General features: G+C 43.0%; 1 protein-coding gene across 1 annotated transcript; it reads right to left on the bottom strand.

The window, feature by feature from the left end:
• Positions 1-223: 223 nt before the first annotated feature.
• LOC123233239 lies at positions 224-25,837 on the bottom strand. The gene is given in 6 exon segments (XM_044659389.1): positions 224-557; positions 559-1,414; positions 1,552-3,428; positions 3,430-3,823; positions 4,082-4,914; positions 25,509-25,837. Coding segments are annotated over 6 exon segments (4,623 nt in total).

Below are 25,837 nucleotides of genomic sequence, written 5' to 3'. Positions count from 1 at the left end.
CCATCGCTGGTGCTGGTTACTGGTTCTGTGACATAGTCGGCTGGAGTGGGCGTCGTCGATGTGCTCAGGGTCGTCGTGGGTGGGGAACAAGTTGAAGAGCCAGGGATGAGTTCAAGAGTGTTACCTCTCGCACACCACAAAAAGGGAGTCCCAGCGCACAGACCGCTGTTCAGTACCACCATTGCCAAAAGGATGGGGGTAAGGGGCTGGGAGTGGTTAGCCATTAAGGTTTGCTTAATGTCAGCTTCAAGGGGTTGTTCGGATGGGCCTTAACTTCCCACCCTGGGTTTGGAGCTGTGGCTAGCCTGACGTGAGAATGATGGATCCAGGAGCCAATGCCGTCCACCTTTACTGCGGATGGAGTGGTCAGCAGGACGACGTATGGCCCTTTCCACCTGGGTTGCAAGGTTTCCTTCCCGTGTCTCTTAGCCCAGACCCAGTCACCCGGCTTGAATTGGTGAGGCTCGTGGGGTGGTGGTTGAAACCCGGCTTGAAGACGTGGCCACAATTCAGCATGCACCTGGGAAAGAGAAAGAACAAAATCTCGCAGATGGGGGGGGGTGTGTTTTTTCGGTGGAAGGAAAGGATGATAGAATAGGGGATAAGGAGCCATAAAGGATCTCATAGGGGGTAAGGGATAGCTGGCCCGGGGTATTTCGGGCTTTAAAAAGAGCGAGGGGAAGGAGGGTCACCCAGTCCTTGCCAGTCTCCAGGGTGAGTTTAGTAAGAAACTCTTTTAGGGTCCAATTCATCCTCTCTACCTGACCTGAACTCTGAGGTTTGTATTCGCAATGGTGCTTCCAAGTTACCCCTAGGCCCTTTACCAGCAGCTGGACAGTGTGGCTAATGAAGGCTGGTCCATTATCCGACCCCAAGGAGGTGGGGAGGCCATAGCGAGGGATGATGTCTTCCAGGAGATGTTTGACTGCTACCTGTGCTGTTTCAGCCTTGGTAGGAAAGGCTTCTGGCCATCCCATGAACGTGTCCACCATAACCAGAAGGTACCGGAACCCAAATTTACCCGGCTTTACCTCAGTGAAGTCGAGTTCCCAGTGTTCACAGGGTCTGGTTCCCCTTAACCGGGCCCCCAGGGCGGGGGTGGGGTTGGCTGGCCGCACTGCTTGGCAGGTAGTGCATTTGCGGGTGAGTTCCTCAAGAAAGGAGGTCATGCCCCAGAATCGAATCCGCCCCTTCCGTAGAATCTCCCGAAGTTTGTCGGCGCCAAGGTGGGTAAGATGGTGGAGGTGAGTAGCCAGCAGACAGCCTGCCACATGGGGCAGGAGTATGTTGCCCTGGCGGTCTTGGAAAACTGCCTCGTAGCCGGCTAAGGGCTCACCTTCCTGTTTAGTGACCCATACTCGGTCTTCTTCCGAGTATTGGGGTGGCTCTGAGGGAGGGGCTGGGAGCAGGAGGCCTTGGGGTGGGTATGCAAGGGTAAGCACCCGTGGGCCAGGCTTGTGAGTTGCTGCTTCCCAAGCCGCTTCATCTGCCCACCTATTCCCCAGTGCTGGGTGGGCTAGGTGGGCAATTGGCTTTCCCGTGGAATCTAACATGCAGGGAGGCAAATGCGTAGCGGCTGTCTGTATCCCTTCTGATGGCCTGGTGTGTGGATAACGGCCACCAGGTGGGGTTCCCAGACCGCATCCAGGAGCCCCTGAATATGTTCTAGGTGGGCAATTGGCTTCCCCATGGAGGTTATGTATCCCCGCTCACGGTAGATGGGAGCATGAATATGCAGGGAGGCAAATGCGTAGCGGCTGTCTGTATAGATATTCACTCACTTCCCTTTTGCCACCCTAAGGGCTGCTTCCAGAGTAAGCAATTCAGCCTGCTGGGCTGAGGTTCCTTCAGGAAGTTGGGCTGCCCAAACAATGGAACCTGAATGGTCAACTACTGCTGCTCCTGCTGCTCTGGGCCCCGAGGGGGTGATGAAACTGCTACCATTAGTGAAGTAGATGAGGTCCGGGTTTGGGATGGGGGTGTCCTTGAGGTCAGGTCTTGCTGAGGTGGCTTCCACTAAAATGTCCTGACAAGAGTGGGATGCTGTTGGGTCCCCTATAGGGAGCAGGGTGGCAGGATTGAGGGCTGAGATCACCTTAAAAGTGAGTCGCAGTTCATTGAGGAGCAGGGACTGATAGTGTGTCAGCCTAGAGTGTGAGAGCCATCTGACTGGTGGTTGCCGAAGGACACTTTCAATGGCGTGAGAGGTGGCAATGGTCAGTGCTTGGCCATGGGTGAGCTTGTCTGCATCCTTGACTAAGAGAGCTACAGCGGCAATAATGTGGAGGCATGCTGGCCACCCTGCTGCCACAGGGTCCATCCTTTTGGACAAATATGCCACTGGCCTGTCCCAGGGTCCCAACTTTTGGGTGAGGACTCCCTTTGCTACTCCATGTTTTTCATCCATGAAGAGCAAAAATGCCTTTTCGGGATCAGGCAGGGCCAAGGCCAGGGCTCTCAGCAAGGAGGTGCGCAGTTCCTGAAAGGCCAAGTCCATGTCTGTTGTCCATGACCAAGCCTTGGACTCCCTAGCCCCTAAATAGAGGGGCTTCGCGATTTCAGCAAAATTAGGGATCCACAACCGACAGTAGCCCACCGTTCTGAGAAACTCTCGGACCTGCCTAGGTGATGATGGGGTAGGGATTGTCAAGACGGTCTGGGTCATGGCCTTAGTGAGCCATCGAAAACCCTCTTTCAAGCGATAGCCTAGAAATATTACCTCCGTGCGGGCAATGCGTGCTTTCTTCGTGCTGATGTGATACCCCGATTCCTGAAGGCAGGTCAGAAGTGCTCGAGTAGCATCTTTACAGGAATCTTCGGAGGGGGAGGCGATGAGGAGGTCGTTGATGTACTGCAGGAGGGTCACTTCAGGACGTGCAGCGCGGAACTCCTCCAGATCCCGAGCCAGAGCATCGCTGAAGAGGGTCGGGCTAAGTTTCAGTCCCTGGGGGAGTCTAGTCCAGGTTAGTTGGGAGACAGTCGGGGACCCAGGGCTGTGCCACTCAAAGGCAAAGATGGGTTGGCTAATGGGTGCAAGCGGGAGGGTAAAGAAAGCGTCCTTCAAGTCCAAAGAGGTGTACCATATAAGGAAAGGATGGAGATTGCTAAGCAGTGTGCAAGGATTGGGGACTGTGGGATGGATGTCCTCGATCCTTTTGTTCACCTCCCTCAGGTCTTGGACCTGCTGATAGTCATTCGACCCAGGTTTCTTTACCGGTAAGAGGGGAGTGTTCCAAGGTGATTTGCATGGAACCAGGATTCTGGCCTTCAGAAGGCAGTCGATATAGGGTTGGATCCCTCTCCTGGCCGCTAGGGGCACTGGGTATTGTCTGACCCAGATGGGTGTGGCCCTGGACTTGAGGGGGATCACGACTGGGGCTTGGTGGATTGCCAAGCCAACCCCCGAAAGCTCTGCCCACACCCCGGGTGAGCCACCACTGAAGGCTTAACATGTTGGCGGGAATGGGGTCGGAGAACAATTGGTGCTCATCCTGAAGGCTCACTGTGAGCACGGTGAGAGGAATCCCTTCAGCATTAGTCACGGCCACTGAGTCTTGGTGAAACTGTATGCAAGCGCCTAATTTATGCAAAAGATCTCTACCCAGGAGAGGGGCAGGGCTATCAGGAATGACCAGGAAGGAGTGGGAGACCGCGTGGGTCCCAAGATTCACAGTTTGTTTAGTGGTCCAGGGGTATTTGCGAGAACCCGCCACTCCCTGGACCACGGAAAATTTGGAGGAAGTCTTGCCCAGGGGATGTTGGAGGACTGAGTGTTCTGCCCCCGTGTCCACCAGCAGGGAAATGGGAGTCCCCTCGATGCAAGCTGTTACCCAGGCCTCAGGGAGGGGGGCTGAGACTCGTCACCCTCAATCCCTTTCGGCAAAGGTTAGGGTCTGTCGTCCTGGGCGGCTAGCCATCAGGGGTGGGGGAGGAAATCTCCTCCTGGGTCCGCGAGAGGGCGCCCTGTGGGGGCAATCCCTCTGCCAATGGCCTGGGCGCTCGCAGTCAAAACAAGTGCCCCTGGGTTGGGGATCCAGCTCTGATTGCCCTGGCTGCCAATGAAGGGCTGCAGCTAGAATACGAGTGGTCTCTTGTTGAGCTTTAAGCATCTGTCTTTGGGCCTTTTCTTCCTGAAAGCGTTGTTCTGAACGCATCCTGACATCCCGTTCCTCAGCCTCTTTCTGTCTCTGATCCTGCCTGATAAGGTCCTCCTGTCTCAGGCGTTCCACCCGCTCCTCAGGAGTCTCCCTTGTGTTATAGACCTTCTCTGCTACCTTCAGAAGTTCCTCTAGGGACTGTGCCGTAAATGCATCCACCCTCTGCAGCTTTTTACGGATGTCTGGTGCCGCTTGATTGACAAATGCTAGTAGGACTGCCATCTGACTGGCAGGAGTTGCGGGGTCCATGGGGGAATAAATTCGGAAGGCATTCTGTAGCCGTTCTAGAAAGGCTGCAGGAGTTTCCTCAGGGCCCTGTCTAACTGCCCCAATTTTGGTCAAATTAGTGGGCTTCCAAGCTGCTGCATGGAGGCCTGCTAGGAGAGTCTGGCGATAGGACTGAAGATGCTCCCTACCTTGCTCCATCGAGAAGTCCCAATCCGGGCGATTCGTGGGAAACACAGCTTCCAAGCGAGCGGGATCAGCCGTGGGGCGGCCATCGTCACTTAGAATCATTTTCCGCCCTTCTGCGAGAATGCGGTCACGCTCTTCACTAGTCAAGAGTGTGCGGAGTTGCTGCTGACAGTTGTCCCAAGTTGGGAGTATGAGTGAGAAAAATGGATTCCAGAAGGTCAATGAGCTTCTGTGGTTGCTCAGAAAAAGGGGGGTTTTGGTGTTTCCAATTGTATAAATCAGAGGAGGTGAACGGCCAGTATTGATGAACCATTGGCCCACCAGGGACCATGGGTCCCACGGTCTGGACAGGGAGGGCCACTGTGGAGGAAGGTAACTGGCCCTCTTCGGAAGTGAGAGGGCTGTGGCCCCTTGTCGGATGGGCCAGGGGAGGTGAAGGTAAAACAGGGGGAACTGCCTGGGCAGGAGGTGCTGCCTGGGCTTCCCCCGGTAGGGGAGGATATATGGGAGCTGGGGGGGTTTTAAGGGGGAGGTAAGGGAAGGTCCAGCAGAGATTCCTCCGGGGCTGGGAGGACTGGCGGTGCTGAGGGGTTGGGCTGTCCCTTGCTCTCAGATGGGTCCCAGGCTGCTTTGTCTAGGGCAAGGGCGAGGATTCGCGCCGAGTCGGTGTATGACTTGAGCCATGGGGGAGGGTCCTGAGCCAGGGATTGCCAGGTAAAAATGTAGGGAATCTGGTCTGTATGCCCCTTGGTTCTAGGGGCCAAAACCGCTGTGTGGACTGCTGAGATGACCGCACGATCCCAGGTTCCCTCATAAGGCCATCCAACCCCAAAGGTGGGCCATTCCGCGTTACAAAGGGCTTGGAGTTTCCCTTTGCAGACCTCCAGCCCTAGGTCTGCTACGCGGGACTTGAAATCCCCAAAGTGTTGGAGAACCAGGTCGATAGGGTAGCTAGGAGAGTTACCCATTTCTCTTGTGGTAGGGTGGCCAAGAAGATAGAGAGAAGAATGAGAGAGGAAAGAAAGATCAAGAAGAAGAGACCGCGTAGTGTCAAAAAAATTCTGTGGGGAGCAACCTCTGGTTGAGCCTTCTGAAGGGAACGGGGAGCCCCAAAAGGCCAGGGCCAGCCAGGCCAGAGGTCCCTCATCCACTCAGGACTGAGTAAGGCGTCCCTCAGTCAGCCCTCAGTGTCTAATCTTACAAACCCACAATTTCTCAAGAGTACTCAAACCTCTTTCTACTTCAGCGGTTTCAGCGCTTTTCCGCCCGCAGGACTCGAACCTGCGCACCACAGGACTTGAACCTGTAGTCTCACGCGGCTTCCACCCGCAGAAAAACTCCTGCGCACTCCTGGCCGGCAGGTGGGGTCAACTCAAGAGGACTCGAACCTCTTTACCCCCAAGACCCTTTGGCCAGGGAGCAAAGGAAGCAACTCGCGATTCACGGGACTCGAACCCATGACACAGCTAAATTTGGCCAGAACCCAACCTGAACAGGAAGGGGGGAAGGGGAGGAGGGGTAGGGAAAAGGTATAGCCACTCACTTCCCCAATTTCTCAGCTGGCCTCCTCTCGAGGAGCAGAACCGTGATACTTACAGGTCCACACTCAGAAACAGGTCAAGGGAAACAGCCAGCGTCAACCACCCCCTCTCAGGTTAGGTATACACCTCTTGCCAGAGGTGGACCACGATGCTTAGGTATAGGCGGGCCGTATAATCCCCAGCCAGGCGGACGCCCTGCTACCCATCTGCACAGCGTAGGCTGTTTTTCCTTGCCGTCAAGGCACCCAGTCACTCAGCAGACACACATCCAGTCACATAGGTAATCCTCACCTCCAGATACCGGTTCCAGAATTTCAGCCAATCGAGTTCCCAGGCTCACTCAGGGTGGCTTCCACTCTCCGTCTGCTGTTCCTAGGGCGTATTCCCAAGCGGACGAGCCCCCATATGTTAGGGTTCGTTTTGGGGTGAGCCAAAGGAAACAAGACAGACGATGCAAGATACACAGAGAGCAGAGCTTTATTAAGCTACACACATTCACACGTGGGGGAGAGACTGGAAAGAATGGTGTCCCCCCTGAATAGGTTCGCTACACTCTTTATATAGTTCATAGCAAACTTAGAGCAAAGGTGTTTATCACTCAAAGGGCATGGTCCATCGGCTCTCGCAGGGGCCTGTTGGGTGGGTTGTGTACAAGGTCTTATCTAGGATACACACTTCAGCTTGCTAGGGGTCTTATCTAAAATACACACAGGCCTATAGATTTGGGCAAGGGTCAGTTTAGCCATCTACTACAGACCAAAGATGTTGGAGGGATAGTGGAAATGTTGGAGGGATTGTGAAAATACATGTAAACTGATATACATTGTTGGTAGATCTGTGAATTGGTAAAAACCATTCTGGAATGTTTTTTATAATTTGGAAATATTAAAAGAAAATGGCTAAAATATCTGTAAAGCACTTAACACAGTGTCTGGCCCATAATAGACACTTGACAAATATTTATTCTCTTCCTTTCTTCCTAGGGAATAGGATATTTATATACTACCAGGCATAATAACCCCAAGAAATTCAGTGGCAAAAAGTAATGTCCCCTCCACATCAAAATATTTCCAGCAGTACTGCTGGTGGTAGCAAAGAACTAGAAACAAAGAAGATGACTATTACTTGGGGAAATGGCCATGCAAATGGTGGTACAGGAATGTAATAGAATCTTACCGTGCTATAACAAGAGATAACCATGATGAATACAGAGATGTGTGGAAAGACAAATCAACTGATGCAAAGTGAAGTGAGCCAAATCATGAAAACAATCTATACAATGACTACAACAGTGTAAGTGGAAAGAGCAGTAACAAAACAATAATGAAAACAAATGTTGACACTATAAGGACCAAGCCTGGACCCAAAGAAAAGACATAAGAAAACACTTCCTTTTGCTCCTTTATAGAAATAGGGAGCCACAGGTGCTGAACACTGCATGTAACATCAGATGATTTTTGGATGTGCCAATTAGTTTGTTGAACTTTCTTTTTTTCCCTTTATTCTAAGGGATGGCTTTCTGGGCAGCAGTAAAGGTATATAGTGGGAAATGTAGGTGATATAAAATAAAAGGAATTAATAAATTTTATTAAAACATAATCACCTATTGAGATGAGATCCAGTAGTTAGAATTCTGCACATCATAAGAGTGCTATAAACTTACATAACAAATCTCCATGCTACAAATAAAGACTTCAAAATATCATTGGGAACTACCAACAAATTACAGAAACTGGTGCATTATCATCAAACAAACTGTGATCCACAATCACTCAGGTATAACATTATTCTAAGAATTCTTAAGAATGAATTTTTAAATAGATGTCACCCTTCAAAGTGCATAATCTCCAAGACACATGGAATTAAAAGCATTCAAAATTTTAAAGTCTTGAAGAAGAAATCAAATACTTGTGGTAACAGGATGAGGTATACAATATCCCCATCATTCTATCTTCTACTGAAGCTAGCCCTAGGATGAACACAGAGTTTAATATTTTTATTCAACTATAAAAAGCAGTTATTTTTTTACAGTCTACAGAACATTAAAAATAAAGGAGTAAATAACAAAATAGTGACTTGTCCTGGGATTTTTTTCTATCCAAATTCCATTGAATAAAATGAGAAGTGTTTATTATTTTAATTCTTATTATTGCTATTATTATTAATAATCATTCAATGAATCTGGGATTATATAAAGTATTGAGGTAGAAATCTGCAATAATGAGAAACTGAGGCAGCAAAGTTCAGAGTATGACCAATTTGTTAGCAAAGCTTGCAATTGCCAATAAAATGGGATTCTTGATTCCTCAATAACCAAGGGTACTATGGAGGATTAACTGAACTTTCTTATAGTCACCAAAAAGAAACTGAGGCAAATTATAAAATCTTGAGGAACGTGGGTGTTTTATTGATTTCTGATTGGTTGGCATAGAGAATGATAACTACAAGTTGTATCAGTTTACCACAAGGTGGGATGACATATCATAAGTATCTTGAATAAGGACAAGAATTGGGAAATTGTAGCTCTGGGAATGAGAAACTAGAATCTTTAAGTAGTAACACTCCATTTCTCTGGTTGATTAGGCATTACAAAACTTTATTGATTAATAAGCTATTGACTACATCAGTATCTTAGCTTATCTTCATGTGGAAAATTTCTAAGTTAATATAAGGTCAAAATGAGGAATTAGCTCATGTTAAAAGAGGAACTTGGACTCACACTGAAAGAAGAGAAGGTCTTACAAAACAGTGGGCTTAGCTTCACAAGAATGGGGAAGTTAAATTTCAAGAGCTCACAAATACAGGGTAGTTTAAGTTTAATAAATCATAGCAGACCTAAGCAAAAATCAGTCAGATTCTATTAATTAAGCATAATTCCAGACTGGTATTTCTCAATTCCCCCCTTTGATCCTTGAGAAACTCTTTTAGAACATCTGAGAAATTATAAAAAATTTCTCACTAGTTAAAGGTTTCTAGGATCAATTATACTATAGAACTGGTCTGATTTTTTGAAGGAAAGAGATAGACCTACCTAAGATTAGAGTCAGCTTTCCAATTTCCAAAGAAAGATTCTTAGTTGCCATGACTAAAGCAAAAACACCAAATGACTACATTTCTTGAACTGGGACTTGGCCTTCATTTAGAGCAACATCTAATGCTCTTCTCAGACTGATGTTTTTTACAATTTTATCCTCTAAGGGCTATACCAGTCTCAGAACATTTCTCTAGGTGACATAGCAGGCAATGTTTTTTATTGATTCTATTAATTATATAATCATTTCCAAATGTAACACACAAGAGGCGGCACTCCTTTAAAGTCACTCTTCTAGAAAAGACCTTACAGCTACCATAGGTAATGGATCCATAATGCTAATTGGAAGCTAAGTGTCCACAAACCAGGCAGATCAGGTGACACTGAGACCTGGGTGGCTGGTAGTTCAACTGCAAGGTTCACAGGTAAAATGGAGGTGCTGCATTACTGGAAGCAATGACCAGTTAGGAAAGAACCATGTTTTGTGGTTGGAAATCTTTGGAAGTGTCCTCAAATAGAGATTTTTTTTCTAGGAAACAAAATTCAACTCTAAGCATACTAAACAGATCAAATAGATGTCTAGCAGAAATTAAATCTAATAAATGTGAACCATGACAAAAGTTAGAATGAAACAACTTTGTGGCAAGATGAAAATACTCTAATAAAGTTGAAAGGCTGAGTTAATCATTCTTCAGAATGCCAACTCATCATATTAAAGTTCCTGCCAGATCTCAAGTGACCAGAATATTTTTAGGAATTAATTTTGAGCATGCCTAAGTGCAGAAGTTACTACATAGCTGAATATAAAGTAGAAAGATAATTATAAGAAACAAGATAATGAGCTCCCATTTAATTATAGTAGACAAAAATCTCCCACCCACCCAGAAAACCAGGAGAATAGCCAAGAAAACCAGGAAGAAGGCTATTACCAGTCACAACTATGTGTTCCATGTGTCTCTACTGCTATTTGGTGAGCTTCAGGCATAATTCTTGGAATTCATTGATATCGGTGACAAAATCTCCTGATTTACTAATGTAAGAGCAATAGGATTGATTAATAATAGCACATGATCCTCTCTCTGCAGCAATAAGAAAGGCTCATACTAAATTGTGTTGTAACACCACTTCTGCATGAGAATCAACTTCAACTTAAAAGGAGATGATAACCCTGGATGTTTTGGCCAAAGCATGGCTTGTGTCTTGGGCTAGCTTTTCAATTTCAGGAGATATATGACTGAAACTATTTAAGTCCAATTATGAGAGTAGGTTCCACAAAATTCTCTTCATGGCTAGACTATTATACCCAATTCTCTACATTCTTTTTTGCCCCAAGTGAGCCTCTTCTTCTTTCTCTAAGCCACCATATCCTTGATTACTAGAAGTTTTCTTTCCAATTAAACCTACAGAATGATTAAAAATAGATACAAGGGATAGGTAGTCCTGCATGCTTCATATCATCCTGGAGAAAGGTATGCAAAAGCTTCTCTTGCACAAATGAAAAACTGGTCTGGGGCCACCAATCCCCATAGCATTTCTAAAAAGATTTTTGACATGTTCCAATAGGTATGCTGTTATTATAAGAAGGAGTTACAAAAGTATAGTTTCAAAGTGAGCTATTAGTGCCAATGAAAACTCTAGTCTTGGTGCAAATGAATAATTCAGCTCTATTTCTGTCAGGATGTAGCAGAGTATAGTTACATTGTACTGGGCTTCTTAAGTATTTAGATTTATTGTGGGTGCTTGTTTATTAATCCAAATAGGGAAAGTTGACAAAGGCATTCTAGTTTTGTAAAAAGATTCATTGATTTCAAATGTGGTGAGGATTTGGGAGTCCTTAAACTCCTTAACTATTATATATACTGGTTTGTAAAATTAGTTGGCTCATAATTGCTACTCTTGATTTTATAATTAGCAAAGAGGAATGGAGCAAAAGACATGTGAAATTAAGTGAATTGTCACAGTTTCACAGCAAAAAGAGTACTTGTGGTCATTCACAAACCAGACACAATCCATTAAAGTAGTGACCACATTTCACCTTAAATAGTACAATCTTGGAAGAATTACAAACATATCAAGCTATTTCCCAATTGACAAATGGTCAAAGGGCACAAATAAGCAGTTTTCACAAGATGAAGTCAAAACTATCAATAAGCACATGAAAAAGTGTTCTAAACCTCTCTTGATTAGAGAAATGCAAACTGAAACTATTCTAAGGTACCACCTTACTTATACCTAGTAGACTGGCCAATATGGCAGCAAAGGAAAGTGATGAATGTTGGAGGGGATGTGGCAAAAATTGGGACACTAATACATTGCTGGTGGAGTTGTGAATTGGTCCAACCGTTCTGGAGGGCAATTTGGAATATGCACAAAGGGCTTTTTTTTTAAACCCTTAACTTCTGTGTATTGACTTATAGGTGGAAGATTGGTAAGGGTAGGCAATGGGGGTCAAGTGACTTGCCCAGGGTCACACAGCTGGGAAGTGTCTGAGGCCAGATTTGAACCTAGGCTCTCCTGTCTCTAGGCCTAACTCTCAATCCACTGAGCTACTATAATGCAAGGTGGCTAACAGAAACTTTTTGCTTCTGTAATTTCTAATGGTCACAAAAAGCTAAACATCTTAGAATCTTCAGAAAGTCAGTTAGGACTTGAAGCTATCAATAGAGGTGAAGTTCCAGTGGATGGGGCTTTTGCCTTCTGGCTTTCGCTGTAGCTGGAGGCTTTTGCTTTGGCTTAGCCTGTTAGCTGCGGCCTTTCAGCTTGGCTTTGCTTCAGCCTTGGCCTGTGCTTATTCGTCTTGGGGAAATTTAAACCTATCTCATTTCTCTGGACCCCTCCCTGATCTCTCCAACTACATTCCCTACCCTTCCCCTGAATTTCCTTTGAGCCCTGGGTGGAAGGAAGGGCTTGGTGATTGAACATTGTGGGTTTTAGTTTCTATAGACAAGTAGAGTATCCTCAAATAAGTTACCCCTAGTTTTAGTGATTTAATAAGGACTTTACTTAAAAGGCAGTCAAATCTCCTGACTGGGAGAGCCGTACTCTCTCTGTCTAAACTTCTCCGTGACCCATCCCCCATCATCCCCCCTCTCCCTATAGCAGTTAGAAAATCCTGAACCTCTTTCCCTCTGACTAACCTGAGATTAATAAATCCCCTTGTTACCTACTCAAAGCTTCTGGTGAATCATTGTATTGAAAATTGAGGCAAGGGCTAAAGCGGGAAGGCATAATTTTTTTTTTTTTATTTCTTGAGAGAACTGGGGGCATCCATCTTGGCAGGAAGTACCTTCCCGAGACTTCCTCCAGCCATCAGTTTGACTGGCAGGGAGGGGCCCTCTCGACTCCTCCCTCAAGAGACTTTAGAAACTAACAAGAGAAACCCTCCAGCCAAAACCTAAACATTACTTCCTGGCCCTAGTTTCCTCCCTGGATTCTCTGTCTCAAGCCTCTGGGAATAAACCTGTTTGAGCTGCCTCTCCTACATACCCCATTTCCTTTATCTCCTACATACCTTCCCATACCTTCATTCCTCCTCCAATCACCTTATATTCACCTAATAGCCCCTTTATCCTTCCTCACACCCAAATTGCCTCCTTGACCCACTCAGATTACATTACGTATCTCTTGATAACACTACCCAGCTGCCCCCCACAAAGGTCTTTAAAAGAATGCCTGTCCTTTGATCCAACCATACCACCAAGAATCACAGACAGAGGTCATAAGGGTGAGTTGACTATTATGAGATGATATAAAGAAACAAAATTAAGGGATGAAAAAGAGGGATGTACTGGGAGAAAAGGGAAGGGAAATGTAAAATGGAGTAAATTAACTCACATAAAAGAAAAAAACTTTTACAATGGATGGAAATAAGTGGGATGGAAAATAACTTGAACCTTACTCTCATCAGAGTTGACTAACAGAGAAAATAACATACATATTCAGTGTGTATAGAAATCTAGCTTTCCCTACAGTGAAGTAGGAGGGAAAGGTAATAATAGTTAGACGGAAGGGTGAATTGGAGGAGGCAATGGTCAGAAGCAAAATACTTTTGAGGAGAGGCATGGTGAAAGGAGAGGGAGGAAGGGGGAGAGGGAGGGAGGTAGGGAGGGAGGGAGAGAGAGAGAGNAATGGCTTTGGATATTAATATTTGAGACTTGGCTTAATTCTCTTGTAACATAAGTACTGGGCTGCTAGGTTCACAAAAGCCTTATTGCTAAATCAAATTTGATCTTTAGAGGACCATCATAGACTCAGAGATGGAAGAGAAATCAAGCAATGACATGCAAGTAAATATTTAACAATAAAGCTCTCTACAAAAAAAAAATAGGAGGAACAGAGTCAATATGGTGGCTTAGGAACATCAAAAGCCAAAACCTCTGACCATACTCCTATACCAATCTTGAAAAAGTACTTCAAAAGAAGACCAAAATTCAAACCCAACAACAACACTGAGCCACAGAACTCTCCTGCTGAACACAACTTGAAAAGTAGGTAGGGAGGGAGGGAGAGAGAGAGAGAGAGAGAGAGAGAGAGAGAGAGAGAGAGAGAGAGAGAGAGAGAGAGAGAGAAGGATAAACCAGGGGGGAAAGGACAGAGAAAAATACATCTCATCTTATTATGGGAGGAAATGGACAGCAAAACTATACTAGTGAAAGACCTCAACTTTCCCTTCTCAGAACTAGATAAACCTAATAAAAAAAATAAACAAGAAAGAAATTAAAGAGATGATTAGAATTGTAGAAAAAGTTAGATATGACAGACCTCTGGAGAAATTTGATGGGAATAGAAAATGAATATACCTTTTTTCTAAGTGGTATATAGCACCTACACAAAAATTGACCATGTTTTAGGGAATAAAACTTTACAACCAAATGCAGAAAAATAGAAATATTAAGTGCATTCTTTTCAGGCCATGATGCATTAAAAATTACATTTTATAAAAAAGGACTGTAGAAACATAGATTAAAAATTAATTTGAAACTAAATAATCTAATCCCAAAGAATGAGTGGGTCAAATAATGAATCACAGAAACAATAAATAATTTCATTAAAAAGCATGAGAACAATGAGACAACATATCAATTTATGGGATGCATCTAAAACAATACTTAGGGGAGAATTCACATCTCTAAACACTTGTGTCATTAAAAAAGAGAGAGCAAATTAATGTATTGGGCATATATCTAAAAATAATTTAAAAAGAACAAATTAAAAATCACAATTAAAAACCAAATTGGAAATCCCAAAAATCAAAGGAGAGATGAATAAAACTGAAAGTAAGGAAAATAGTAAACTAATAAGTAAAACTAAGAGCTGATTTTATGACAAAAAACAAGAGATGGATAGACCACTGGTTAATATTTTTTAAAAAGCAGAAAGAAAACCAAATTGCCAATATCAAAAATGGAAAGAGTGAATTAATCACCACTGAAGGGGAAAATTAATGCAATTATTAGAAACTATTTTGCCCAGTTTATGCCAATAAATCTGACAAGCTAAATGAAACGAATAAATATTTACAAAAATACAAATGCCCAGATTAGTAGAAAAAGAAATAAAATTCTCAAATACACCCCTCTTAGAAAAAGAAAATGAATAAGCCATCAATTAGCACCCTAAGAAAAAAAACCCAGGACTAAATGGATTTACAAATCAATTCTACAAAACACTGAAAGTATAATTAATTTAAATTCTACATAAACTATTTGGAAAATTAGGCAAAGAAAAAGTCCTAACCAAATTCTTTTTTTTTAAGACCCAAATGTGGTGCTGTTATCTAAAAGAAGAAGAACAAAAACAGAGAAAGAAAACTATAGACCAATTTCCTGAATGAATATCGATGAAAATTTTTAAATAAAATACTAACAAGGAATTACAACAATATATCACAAACATCATACCCTTATGACCAGGTGGAAATTTTGCCAGGAACAAAGAACTGGTTTAGTATTAGGAAAATGTCTGCATAATTGATCATACCCATAAGAAAAACAGCAGAAACCAAAGGATTCTCTCAATAGATTCAGTAAATTTTTTGACAAAATACAACATTCATTCTTAATAAAACTGTAGAAGGAATAGTAATTTAAAAAATCTAGCTTTTCTTAAAATGATAACAAGTAGTATTTATCTAAAACCATTAGGAAATATCTGTAATGTGAATTAGCTAGAAGTCTTTCCAATAAGATCAAGGGTGAAGCAAGAATACCCATCATCACCATTATCGTTCAATATTGTATTAGAAATTCTAACTGTAGCAATAAGAGAAGAAAAATAAATTGAACGCATTAGAATAGGCAACCAGGAAACAAAATTATTATTCTTTGCAGATGATATGTTGGTTTATGTGGCAAATCCTAGAGAATCAACTAAAAAACTAGTTGGAGTAATTAACAACTTTAGCAAAGTTCTAGGATATAAAATAAACCTACATAAGTCATTAGCATTTCTCTATGTTACTAACAAAGTCCAATAGCAAAAGATAGAAAGAGAAAGTCCATTTAAAATAACCATGGACAATATAAAATATATGGGAATCTACTGGTCAAGACAAACCTGTAGGAACACCAATATAAAATAGTTTTCACACAAAGTCAAATCTGAACAGTTGGAAAAATATTAATTGCCTATGCATGGGCTGTGCCAATATAATAAAAATGACAGTTCTCAATTAATTTACTTATTCAGTGCCATACAAAACTAGAAAAAAAATGTTATAGAGTTAGGAAAAATAATAAAATTAATTTGGAAGAACAAAAGGTCAAGAACATCAAGGGAATCAACGAACAAAAATGTGAAAGAAAATAGTCTCATTATAGCAGATCTCAAACTATATTACCACATAGTAATGATGAAAATGATCTCGTCCTGGCTAAGAAATAGAGTGGAGGATCAATGGAATAGATTGAGTTCATGATACACATTAGGTAATGACCATAGTAATGTAGTGTTTGCTAAACCCAAAGATCCAAACTCTTGGGAGAAGAACTCACTATTTGACAAAAACTGTTGGGAAAACTACACAGCACTTTGGCAGAAATTAAGTATAGACCAACATTCACATCATATACCAAGGTAAGGTCAAAATAGGCATATGATTTAGACATAAAGGATGATACCTTAAATAGATGATGGGAATATGGAATAGTTTACCTATCAGATCTACTGACAAGGGAAGGATTTATGACCAAACAAGAAAGAGAGAACATTAAAGGATATCAAATAGATTATTGTGATTATATTAAAGTTTAAAAGTTTTGCACAAACAAAATGAATACCACCAAGATTAGAAGGGAAGCAGAAAGCTGGGGGAAGGGGGAATTCACCACTTTCTCTGATAAAGGCCTCATTTCTTAGATATATAGAGAACTGAGTCAAATTTATAAGAATACGAGTCATTCCACAATTGATAGTCAAGGGATATGAATGAGCAGTTTTCAGATGAAGAAATCAAAGCTATCTATAATCATATGAAAAAATGCTCTAAATCACTATTGGTTGGAGAAATGCAAATTAAAGCAACCCTGACGTACTATCTCACACTTAGCAGATTGGTTAATATGACAGAAAAGAAAAATAATAAATGTCAGAGGAGGATATGGGAAAGTTGGGACACTAATACACCAGTAGTGAACTGAACCCATAACTAATCCAATAATTCTGGGGAGCAATTTAGAACTATGCCAAGGGCTATAAAGTTGTTCATACCCTTTGATCCAGTAATCCCACTACTAGGTCTGTATCCCAAAGAAATTAAAAAAGGAAAAAAGACCTCTATGTATGAAAATATTTATAGCAGCTCTTTTTGAAGTGGCAAAGAATTGGAAATTGAGGGGATGCCCATTAGTTGGGAAATGCCTGGATAAGTTGTGAAATATGCTTGTGATGGAATTCTATTGTGCTATAAGAAATGATCAGGATGCTTTCTGAAAAACCTGAAAAGACTTACATAGACTGATACAAAGTGAAATAAGCAGAACCAGGAGAACATTATACACAGTAACAGCAATATCTTGTGATGATCAGCTGTGAATGACAACTATTTTCAGCAATACAAATCTGAAGGACTTATGATGAAAAAAATGCTATCCACTCCCAGAGAAAGAACTGATGGAGTCTAAATGCCTATTGAACATTATACTATTTTTATCTTATTTTTTGTGCTTTTTTTGAGGCAGGTGTCTGTATTTTCTTTCATCACATTACTAATATGGAAATATGTTTTGCATGACTATACATCTATAACCTATATCAGATTGCTTGCCTTCTCAATAAGGGGGAGGGGAAGGAGAGAGGGAGAAAATTTGGAACTTAAAAAATTTAAAAACAAATATTTAAAATTATTTTTATAGATAGCAGGAAATATATATATATACATATGTGTGTATATACATATATATATATATATATATGCTTTTTGACTTGTCTCATTATATTGACTAGTTTTCCTCTTTTCTGATGATTTACCTCCTTGATGTTTTCTTATATGTCATTTACATGGTATTACAAATTACATGGTAATTTGCTACAATCTACTTATACTCATCCTTTATTTTTTCAATTTATACTTATAAAAATATGATAATGCTAATAATAGCAGCAATAGTAATTTTGTTGATCCCTGATGCAAAGAAATTCACATATTCCTTCCAAGTCAAGTTGTTTCAAATAATTTTTGTTATTTCAGTTGGTTTTGAATGACTCTTCCTGTTTTCCAGGTTTGGGTTGAGCTAATGGTCATAATACCCAAACAGGCAAGCCCCAAATGGTTACTTTCTTTATATGGGTTGGGACCCAATTCCAGTCACACATAGACCATTGTTGCTCATTCTTCTCTATATTTACTTCTGAACCCATAAGGAAATAAGATCTTGTCCATTCTTTGTCGAGTTGAATCAACAGGGGTGGAGAAGAGTTCTTATGTATTTTATTCTAACTTGGGGACTTAATACTCCAGCTGTGCATATATACACATCCTCTGGTCTGAGAGCAGACACTATGGCATTGTATGAGGCGACAGCCAGGTAGCAAGTTCTGGTGCTTAGATATTCCAACAGGTGGCATGCACTGGATTGGGTGCCAAGCACATAGCTGGTCATTTCCCTGTTGTAGGTGGCAGTAACCTTTATTCTTGGAGATCAAGTGGATTTCAGCTAAACCTACTTCCTTAGAATCTCCTAATCCTGATGAAACTGTACTAACCTGTCTGAGGAAATTCATATTTTAAGAACTAATGGCACTGGAGTTCCTTGAATTCTTGAATTTTATGATTCCATATTTTTAGCCTTTCCAAAGAGAACCGGATTTGGAATTTATCTGAATTTATCATAAATATATTTTATTTTACTAATTACATGTAATAAAATAAATGTAAATAAGACATGCAATAATAAATAAAAATAATAAGTTTTCCAAAGTTATATGATCCAAATTGTCTCTTCTCCTTCTTCCCAGAGCTGGCAAGCAACTTGATCTGAATTATACATGTATTATCATGCAAAACATATTTCCATATTTTTCACTTTTATATAAAGCCAAAACCTCCAGATAAAAACCCATATAAACTAAAGTGAAATATTGTGTGCTTTGATCTGCATTCCAAGAACTCCTGAGTTTAAACGTTGGCTTTACCACTTTCTATCAGTGTGACCTTGGGGGAAAAGCCACTTCATTTCTTTGGGCTTTCATTTCCCCATCTGTAAAAAGGAAGGGGGTTGACTAAATGACCACTGTAGTCTCCCTCTGCAAAAAACCTTTGGATCTCATTTAGAGCTTCTGGTGATATTTCATTTTACAGAGGTGACCTGTGATCATGGTTTCTTTGTGCCTCTGCCCTCTCCTTTCATCCTTTCTTCTTCCTCTGTCCCCATCCCCCTTTGTTTCCAATTTCCCCTGCACTTCTCTTGTTTGCAGTCAACTAGAGATTGTATGTTGTCTCTCCCATGAGTCTGTGAGCTTCCAAAGGGTATGGGTTGTTTCTGCCTTTCTTGATGTCCCTAACACTTGGTACAGTGCCTAGCACATAGTAGGCACTTGATACAATAATTTCCAGGCATGGTGAGCACAAGAAAGATGCTGAATAGAAACAGCTTCATATCAACTCCATGTGCAGGGCAAAGCCCATTTCTTAGAGGAGGCAACTGAGACTAAGAGAAAAGTATTGATTCTCTAACAATCCCATGGATAGACCTAAGCTTCACACTTGCACCTTCTAATTACAAATCCAGTGTATGTTCTACATTGAAGTCTCTCAGACCAATATAGAAAGAATATTGGGCTGGAGTCAGAAGCCCTAGATTTCTGGCTCCCCTGCTAGCTGTTGCTGAAGCTCCTCTGGAGGGGAAGAGCAAGAAGATCCAGACTATTTGGAGAGAGATGTTCCAGGAGGAAAGAGACAAGCCAATGTTTGTTTTCCAGTACTGCCTAGTGAGGAGACACAACCTCTTTGGGCTCTACTTTCCTCATCTATAAAATGGACAGGATCATTTGTCCTTTCTAACTTTAAAGTCCTAAGATCCTTGAATTGCTACCCTTCATCCTTCCTGCTTGCGAATAGCCTGTCTAGTCTATTTAAGGAGGAAGGTCCCAAGTATTTCTTGTAATGCCCCTGTGCTCTGCCTCCCCAATCCCAGACTCTGTACTGTTTGTTTAAACCAAACATTCATGAACTCAGTGTGTGTTGGGAGAAGCAATGTACCATGTGCCAAAAGGCCTTGGTTCCAGTCTCAAGTTTTAGACTCTGCCTCTACTTCATTTTCAGAGTATGGCCTTAGGCAAGTCACTTCCCCTTCTATGGATCTCGGTTTCTTCATCTGTAGAATGGGGGCTTGCATTAGATGATTCCAAACTAGGGTAACTTCCAATGGTTGATTTTACAATTTATTCAAGGTCATGCAGCAAGTTAAAAATGTTTCTGGGATGTCTTCTCTCTGCCCCCTTCCCTTGGAATCCTTCATTTCCTTCCTTCCCTCATTTCAACCACCATATGAAGTCTTTCCTGATATTAGTTCCTTCTCTTCTCTCTCAAAAAAAAAATGAAGTGTTTATTTTGTGTAAATTTTGTCCCTGGACAGCTAACCTTGGAATTAGGGAGACTGACTGGGTCAAGTCTCCCCTATGACCTATATACTAGTTGTGGGACCCCAAGCCAACACTTGGTCTCTCCATACTAGGAGACAACTCTCTCTAGGAGGGCAACTCTCACTGGGATTATTAGCCTGAGCTCCAGTCAACTTGTTTTAGAAAATATTTTGAGGGGAGCAGCTAGGCAGCTCAGTGGATTGAGAGCCAGGCCTAGAAATGGGAGGTCCTGGGTTCAAATCTGACATCAGACACTTCTTAGTTGTTTGACCCTGGGCAAGTCATTTAACTCCCATTGCCTAGCTCTTAGGGCTCTTCTGCTTTGGAACCACAGAGTGTTGCTTCTAAGACAGAAGGTAGGAGTTTAAAAAAAAACACAACATTTTTATAACTGTATTTCCATGTAATTGGTTTCCTTAGTATCTTATGTGTTTTATTTTATGCCTTTAAAAACAGCACTCTGAGAAAGGGTTCATGGGCTTCACTAGACTGCTGCCAGAGGGGTTTAGAACCCCCCTGCTAAGACTATAATTTCCAGAGAAGGTAAGGCTTTGTAAGGGAAGAGGGAACATCTTACACGGGTTTGGTCAAACAATGGATCCATTCTATAGGTAAGTATAGTCTCCCTGGATAGACTGTAAGCATCTTGAAAGCAGGGATTTTAGAATCAATCTCAATCTCTCTCTCTCTCTCTCTCTCTCTCTCTCTCTCTCTCTCTCTCTCTCTCTCTCTCTNCTCTCTCTCTCTCTCTCTCTCTCTCTCTCTCTCTCTCTCTCTCTCTCACCCCCCTTGACACAAAGAAGGGGCTTAATAATTGCGAACTGATGATTGGCTGCTGATCTGCGGGACTAGATGGCACTGGAAGTCCCTTCCAACCCCAAGTCCTTTGGATCTTCTAGATCCTCCTCTCCTCCTTGCCCTTTCCCGAGCCTTCCTGCTCAGCTCCGCTGCCCATCATGGGAGTTGGCCACGGGCTCATTTCTTCCAACCGGAAGCACAATGAGGAAAAAAAAAGGCGCAAGTAATGTTGGCAGTTTGGCCATGGGGACATACATACATGAATGGACAGATAGACAGATAGATAGATAGATAGATAGATAGATAGATAGATAGATAGATAGATAGATAGATGGAGGGAGGGAGGGAGGCCATCCCCCTCCCCCGCCCTCCAGCGCCCAGCTTCCTCATTCCTGTCAGCTTTGTTTGCTGTGGGAAAGGAGATTAGGCAGACGGTAGGGCCAGCTCCAAGATAAAGCAAGTCTAAGTGTAGGATGGGCGGCTGCGGCGGGAGGCAGGCAGGGTGCCCAGTGGGGGAGGCCAAATCTGGAGGGGAAAGGAGAGATAGCTTGGGAAGGGAGCACCAGGCCAAGAGCAGAACCGGGAAAGAGATAAGCAACTCTGCCCAGGACAGCCCGGCCCCGTCCACACCCTTCCAGCCTCCCCGCAACCATCCTGGAGAGGAAACCAAGCAGTTTGAAGCCGGCGGTGACAATGGATGGCCAGGGGAGAGGATGCCCTAATGAGTTTCTGTCAGTCACCGGGACACATGATTGATGGTTCTGTGGGAGCCACCTGAGCTCCAGGGATTAAATGCACATGTTATGTCAATTAAAAAAAGGTAGGGGGGAGGGAGAAGAATTTTTTTAAAGGGACAGTGTTTCTTCTCATCTCAGCGATTATGCCAACATCTTCAAATCTTCCCAAGAATGAATGAATGAACCAATCCATCAATCAACCAAGAATTCATTCCAAAGAATCATAATAACCCAGAGCTGGAAGGGACCCCAGAGATCAGAGGTGGATTTTGTGGGTAGTGATACCGCTGGAGACTAGACCTGTGATTGCGATGGTCCAACTCTTGATCAGAAACATTAATCACCTACTCCTATATTAATCTTTCCTGCTAGTATAACCAACACCCCTTGGACAAAAATGGCTCTACTAATGATTCCAGAAGAGACTGGCGTCCCCAAACAGCTATAACTGAGATTTATAGAGTTTTGTCATTTGCAAAGTACTCTACATTCTCTCATTACAGCCTCATAACAACCCTGGGAAGTGGGTGCTGTTTTTGTCCCCATTTTGGAGATGAGGAAACTGAGGTTCAGAGAAAATCAATGATCAATCCATAGTCACAAAGTTGTCACAGTCAGGCTTTGAACCCAACTCTCCAAATGAAGAACTCTCCCTTACATCTGAAGATATGGAAGCAGTTGAAGATTTCTCAGATAGTCCTCAGAGGGGATAGTTCTCCTTTAAGAGCTTTTCCTTCTTTTTTTTTTTTCTAACTGAAAATATGTGGTTTTTCTGTATGCCTAGTGCTAAGCACCGTGCCTAGCAAATGCATGTAGGTGCTTAATAAATGTTTGTTGATGGACTCTTTTTTTCTTTTTTTTAAACCCTTCCCTTCCATCTTAGAATAATTGGGTCTGAACTCCAGGGAGCATGTCTAGTGTCCAAGGGTGGGCCCTTAAGTCTATCAAGAAGAGGTTTAAGGATAGGATTTCCAATGCCCTCCTTTCACCCAGAGTCCTGGGTCTGAAAGGATTTTGGAGATCACTGAGTGCCAGCAGCTCAGCACCTTTTTCCTGCTTTTGCTACAGTATAGGATCTTTGCTTCTCTCTTCTGGATCCATTGTATCACTTTAAGAGTAACAACATGCTTTCCTTTCACTAGCATTGTGACTACCCTCACTCAGATTCAGACAGTGATTTGTCCAAGTTCTCCCAGCTAGTTCCATTAAAGATAACTCTCAAGCCCTTTGGCTTCAAGTTCAGAGTTCTGACCACATCCTTGAAGGCCAGGGAGGTGCTTCTGCTACACAGCTTTCTTTTCAGCAGGTTGCCTAACAGCAGCTCCTGTCACCTTTCCTCATGGATCACATTTTCTAAACTGTTAAACTAGGGAGCCTGCCTTTGTCTCGTCTGAGGCAGTCAGTGGGTGACTCAGAGCTGGCTGCAGTGCTATCTTCATGCCTTTCTTAGTGGGGATGCAATTTCAGATGCCCTGGCCATTGCATTGATTTATTTTGCCTGACCAAACTTATTCTTCATGAAGATGCAGAACTTCTCTTTGTGTGTCTACTGGGGAGAAGCACTTGGTGGCTATAATAAGGGCAAGGACTAGACCCAAGACTACATTGGTGTACATCATACCTGAGGAATAGAGCGCTCCTGACCAGTGAGGACCATCCCATCTCTAATTTACAATGGGAGAGTTATGTAGGCACTGACACCTGGCCAGGGTTCCACAGTTAGTATGAGTCACACTGGGGACATGAGGGCAAGAAGACCTGGCTTCAAGATCAATTTTCTATCTACTTTACCATGCTGGTTCTGGAAGGAAGGAAGGAAGGATGGATGGATGGATGGATGGATGGATGGATGGATGGATGGATGGATGGAAGGAAGGAAGGTTGAAAGGAAGAAGGTTGAAAGGAAGGGAGGAAGGAAGGTTGAAAGGAAGGGAGGAAGGAAGGAAAGGAGGGAAGGAAGGAAGGAAGGAAGGAGAAAGGGAGACAAGAAGGAAGGGAGAAAGGAAGGAAAGGAGAGAGGGAGAAAGGAAAGGAGGAAAGAAGAAGGGAGACAAGAAGGAAAGGAGAAAGGAAGGAAGGAAGGGAGGGAGGGAGGAGGGAAGGAAGGGAAGGAGGGAGGGAGAGGGAGAAAAGAAGGAAGGGAAGAAGGAAGGAAGGAAGGAAGATGTAAGAAATCACAGAAAGGAAGAAAGTAAGGCTGGCACCTTCTCAGCAACTTATAGTCTTAATTGAGTTTCCTAGAGCTCTAAGAGGTTAAGTGACTTGCTCAAGGTCAAAAACCTTTATGTGACAGAGGCAGAACTTGAATGGAGATCTTTCTAACTCTAAAGCAGATCCAAATGCTTCTCATTTAGTGTGTGTATACACATACATATACATATATAACTATGTACGAATGTGTATGTGTGTGTGTATATGTAGATCCACATACATAGCTATATACATGTATATATGCACACAAAAGGAAGCTCAGTAGATTAAAATGGCCACTTTGTTATTACCATTAAATATAATATTTGTTTGTTGTTGCTGTTGTTCAGCTGTTTTCAGTCGTGTCTGACTCTATGTGACCCCATTTGGAGTTTTCTTGGCAAAGACAGTGGAGTTATTTGCCATTTTCTTCTCCATCTCATTTAATCTACACTTTAAAAAAGCAAACTATTAGCAGAAGCTCATGGAGACACATAGAATCAGTTTTGTTCTTTGTATATTCAAATGTTTATGATGGTTAAATTAATAACATACAAAGGACACTTAAATTTAAAAAGAGGAGCTAGCACAAGGCAAAGGCTAACCAGCTCTGCTTTCTTATTTCAAATTTGTACTCACATATCCTGGTGATAGATAGTCCTAGGTAGCCTACAGGCACCCAGAGTTAGACAAAGGCTCCCTGGGTAACTTTGGATGGATGGTAAGAAAGTATTCCTAATGTGGGAGGCTATGCATGCCCATCCCCATCTCCAACCCTCAACAAATCATAAGCTCCTTGAGAGCAGGGACCATTTTGGTTTTGTCTTTGTGTTCCCAGCACCTGACATATAAGTGTTTAATCAATGTTTGTTGAATTAATTGCCTGCTCCACAATCTTGCTGTGCTAAAAGCCCATGTTTCTCTCTCTCTCTCTCTCTCTCTCTCTCTCTCTCTCTCTCTCTCTCTCTCTCTCTCTCTCTCCCCGTCTCCGCCCCCTTGCTTTCCATCTTAAAATCAGTGCTGTGTATTGGTTCCAAGTGTTAGGGTCCAAGTGGGTGGACACCAAAGGAGCACACAAGACAATGCAATCAAGGCAAGAGAAAGCTTTATTGCCAGTGCGTGCTGGGGGAACTCAGCAAGGAGAATTCCGTCCCAGGGGGGGTCCGAGTGAGGCTTATATAGGTCCATGGCAGGGTTGCAAAACAGGATAAGGGCTGAGGGCAGCTGCTGTTGATATCTCCCCTGCACTGTAGCTCCTGAAGTTTTCAGATAGGACATTCTGCAGTTTGCTGGCTGATGGTTATCTACCAGGGGCATGGGGTTCTGGGTGCGGGCTAATTGTCACCCCACCCTACATTCCCCACTTTTGTTTGGTCATCACACTGAGGAATCTTCCTCAGGGCCATGTAGTCGCAATGTTTGGGGCTGACCGTCCCTAAGGGCTGGTAGTGCTGCCGCAGGACCATGAGTTGGACAGTGTTTATTCGGTCCTTAATAAACTGGAGCAGTTGGTTGAACAGGTAAGGCCAGCAATAGGAAGATAATTGAGAGGGGGCCTAACAGAGTGAAGATCAGGGTGGTAAGCCAGGGGGACTGAGTGAAGAACTGCGGGTACCAGGAGGCGGTTTCAGACTGCTCCTTGTGGCGTCTCTTGAGGTTATTCCTAAGTTCGGCAGTTGAGTCCCTGGCTATCCCGGTGTGGTAGGCATAGAAGCAGCATTCTTCCTTAAGGGCAGTGCAGAGGCCTCCCTCCTTGAGGAAGAGCAGGTTGAGGCCTCTTTGGTTTTGTAGGACGACCTCAGAGAGGGATGTGAGGGATTTCTTGAGGGCCTCAAGGGACTGCTCCACTTGGTGGAGGTCCTCATCGACGGCCATGTGTAGAGATTGCAT

This window comes from Gracilinanus agilis, chromosome 2 (assembly GCF_016433145.1).
Source record: "Gracilinanus agilis isolate LMUSP501 chromosome 2, AgileGrace, whole genome shotgun sequence".
Taxonomy (NCBI): domain Eukaryota; kingdom Metazoa; phylum Chordata; class Mammalia; order Didelphimorphia; family Didelphidae; genus Gracilinanus; species Gracilinanus agilis.
The sequence above is the reverse complement of the archived record's forward strand: the minus strand, read 5'-3'. Positions and strand labels throughout refer to the sequence as shown.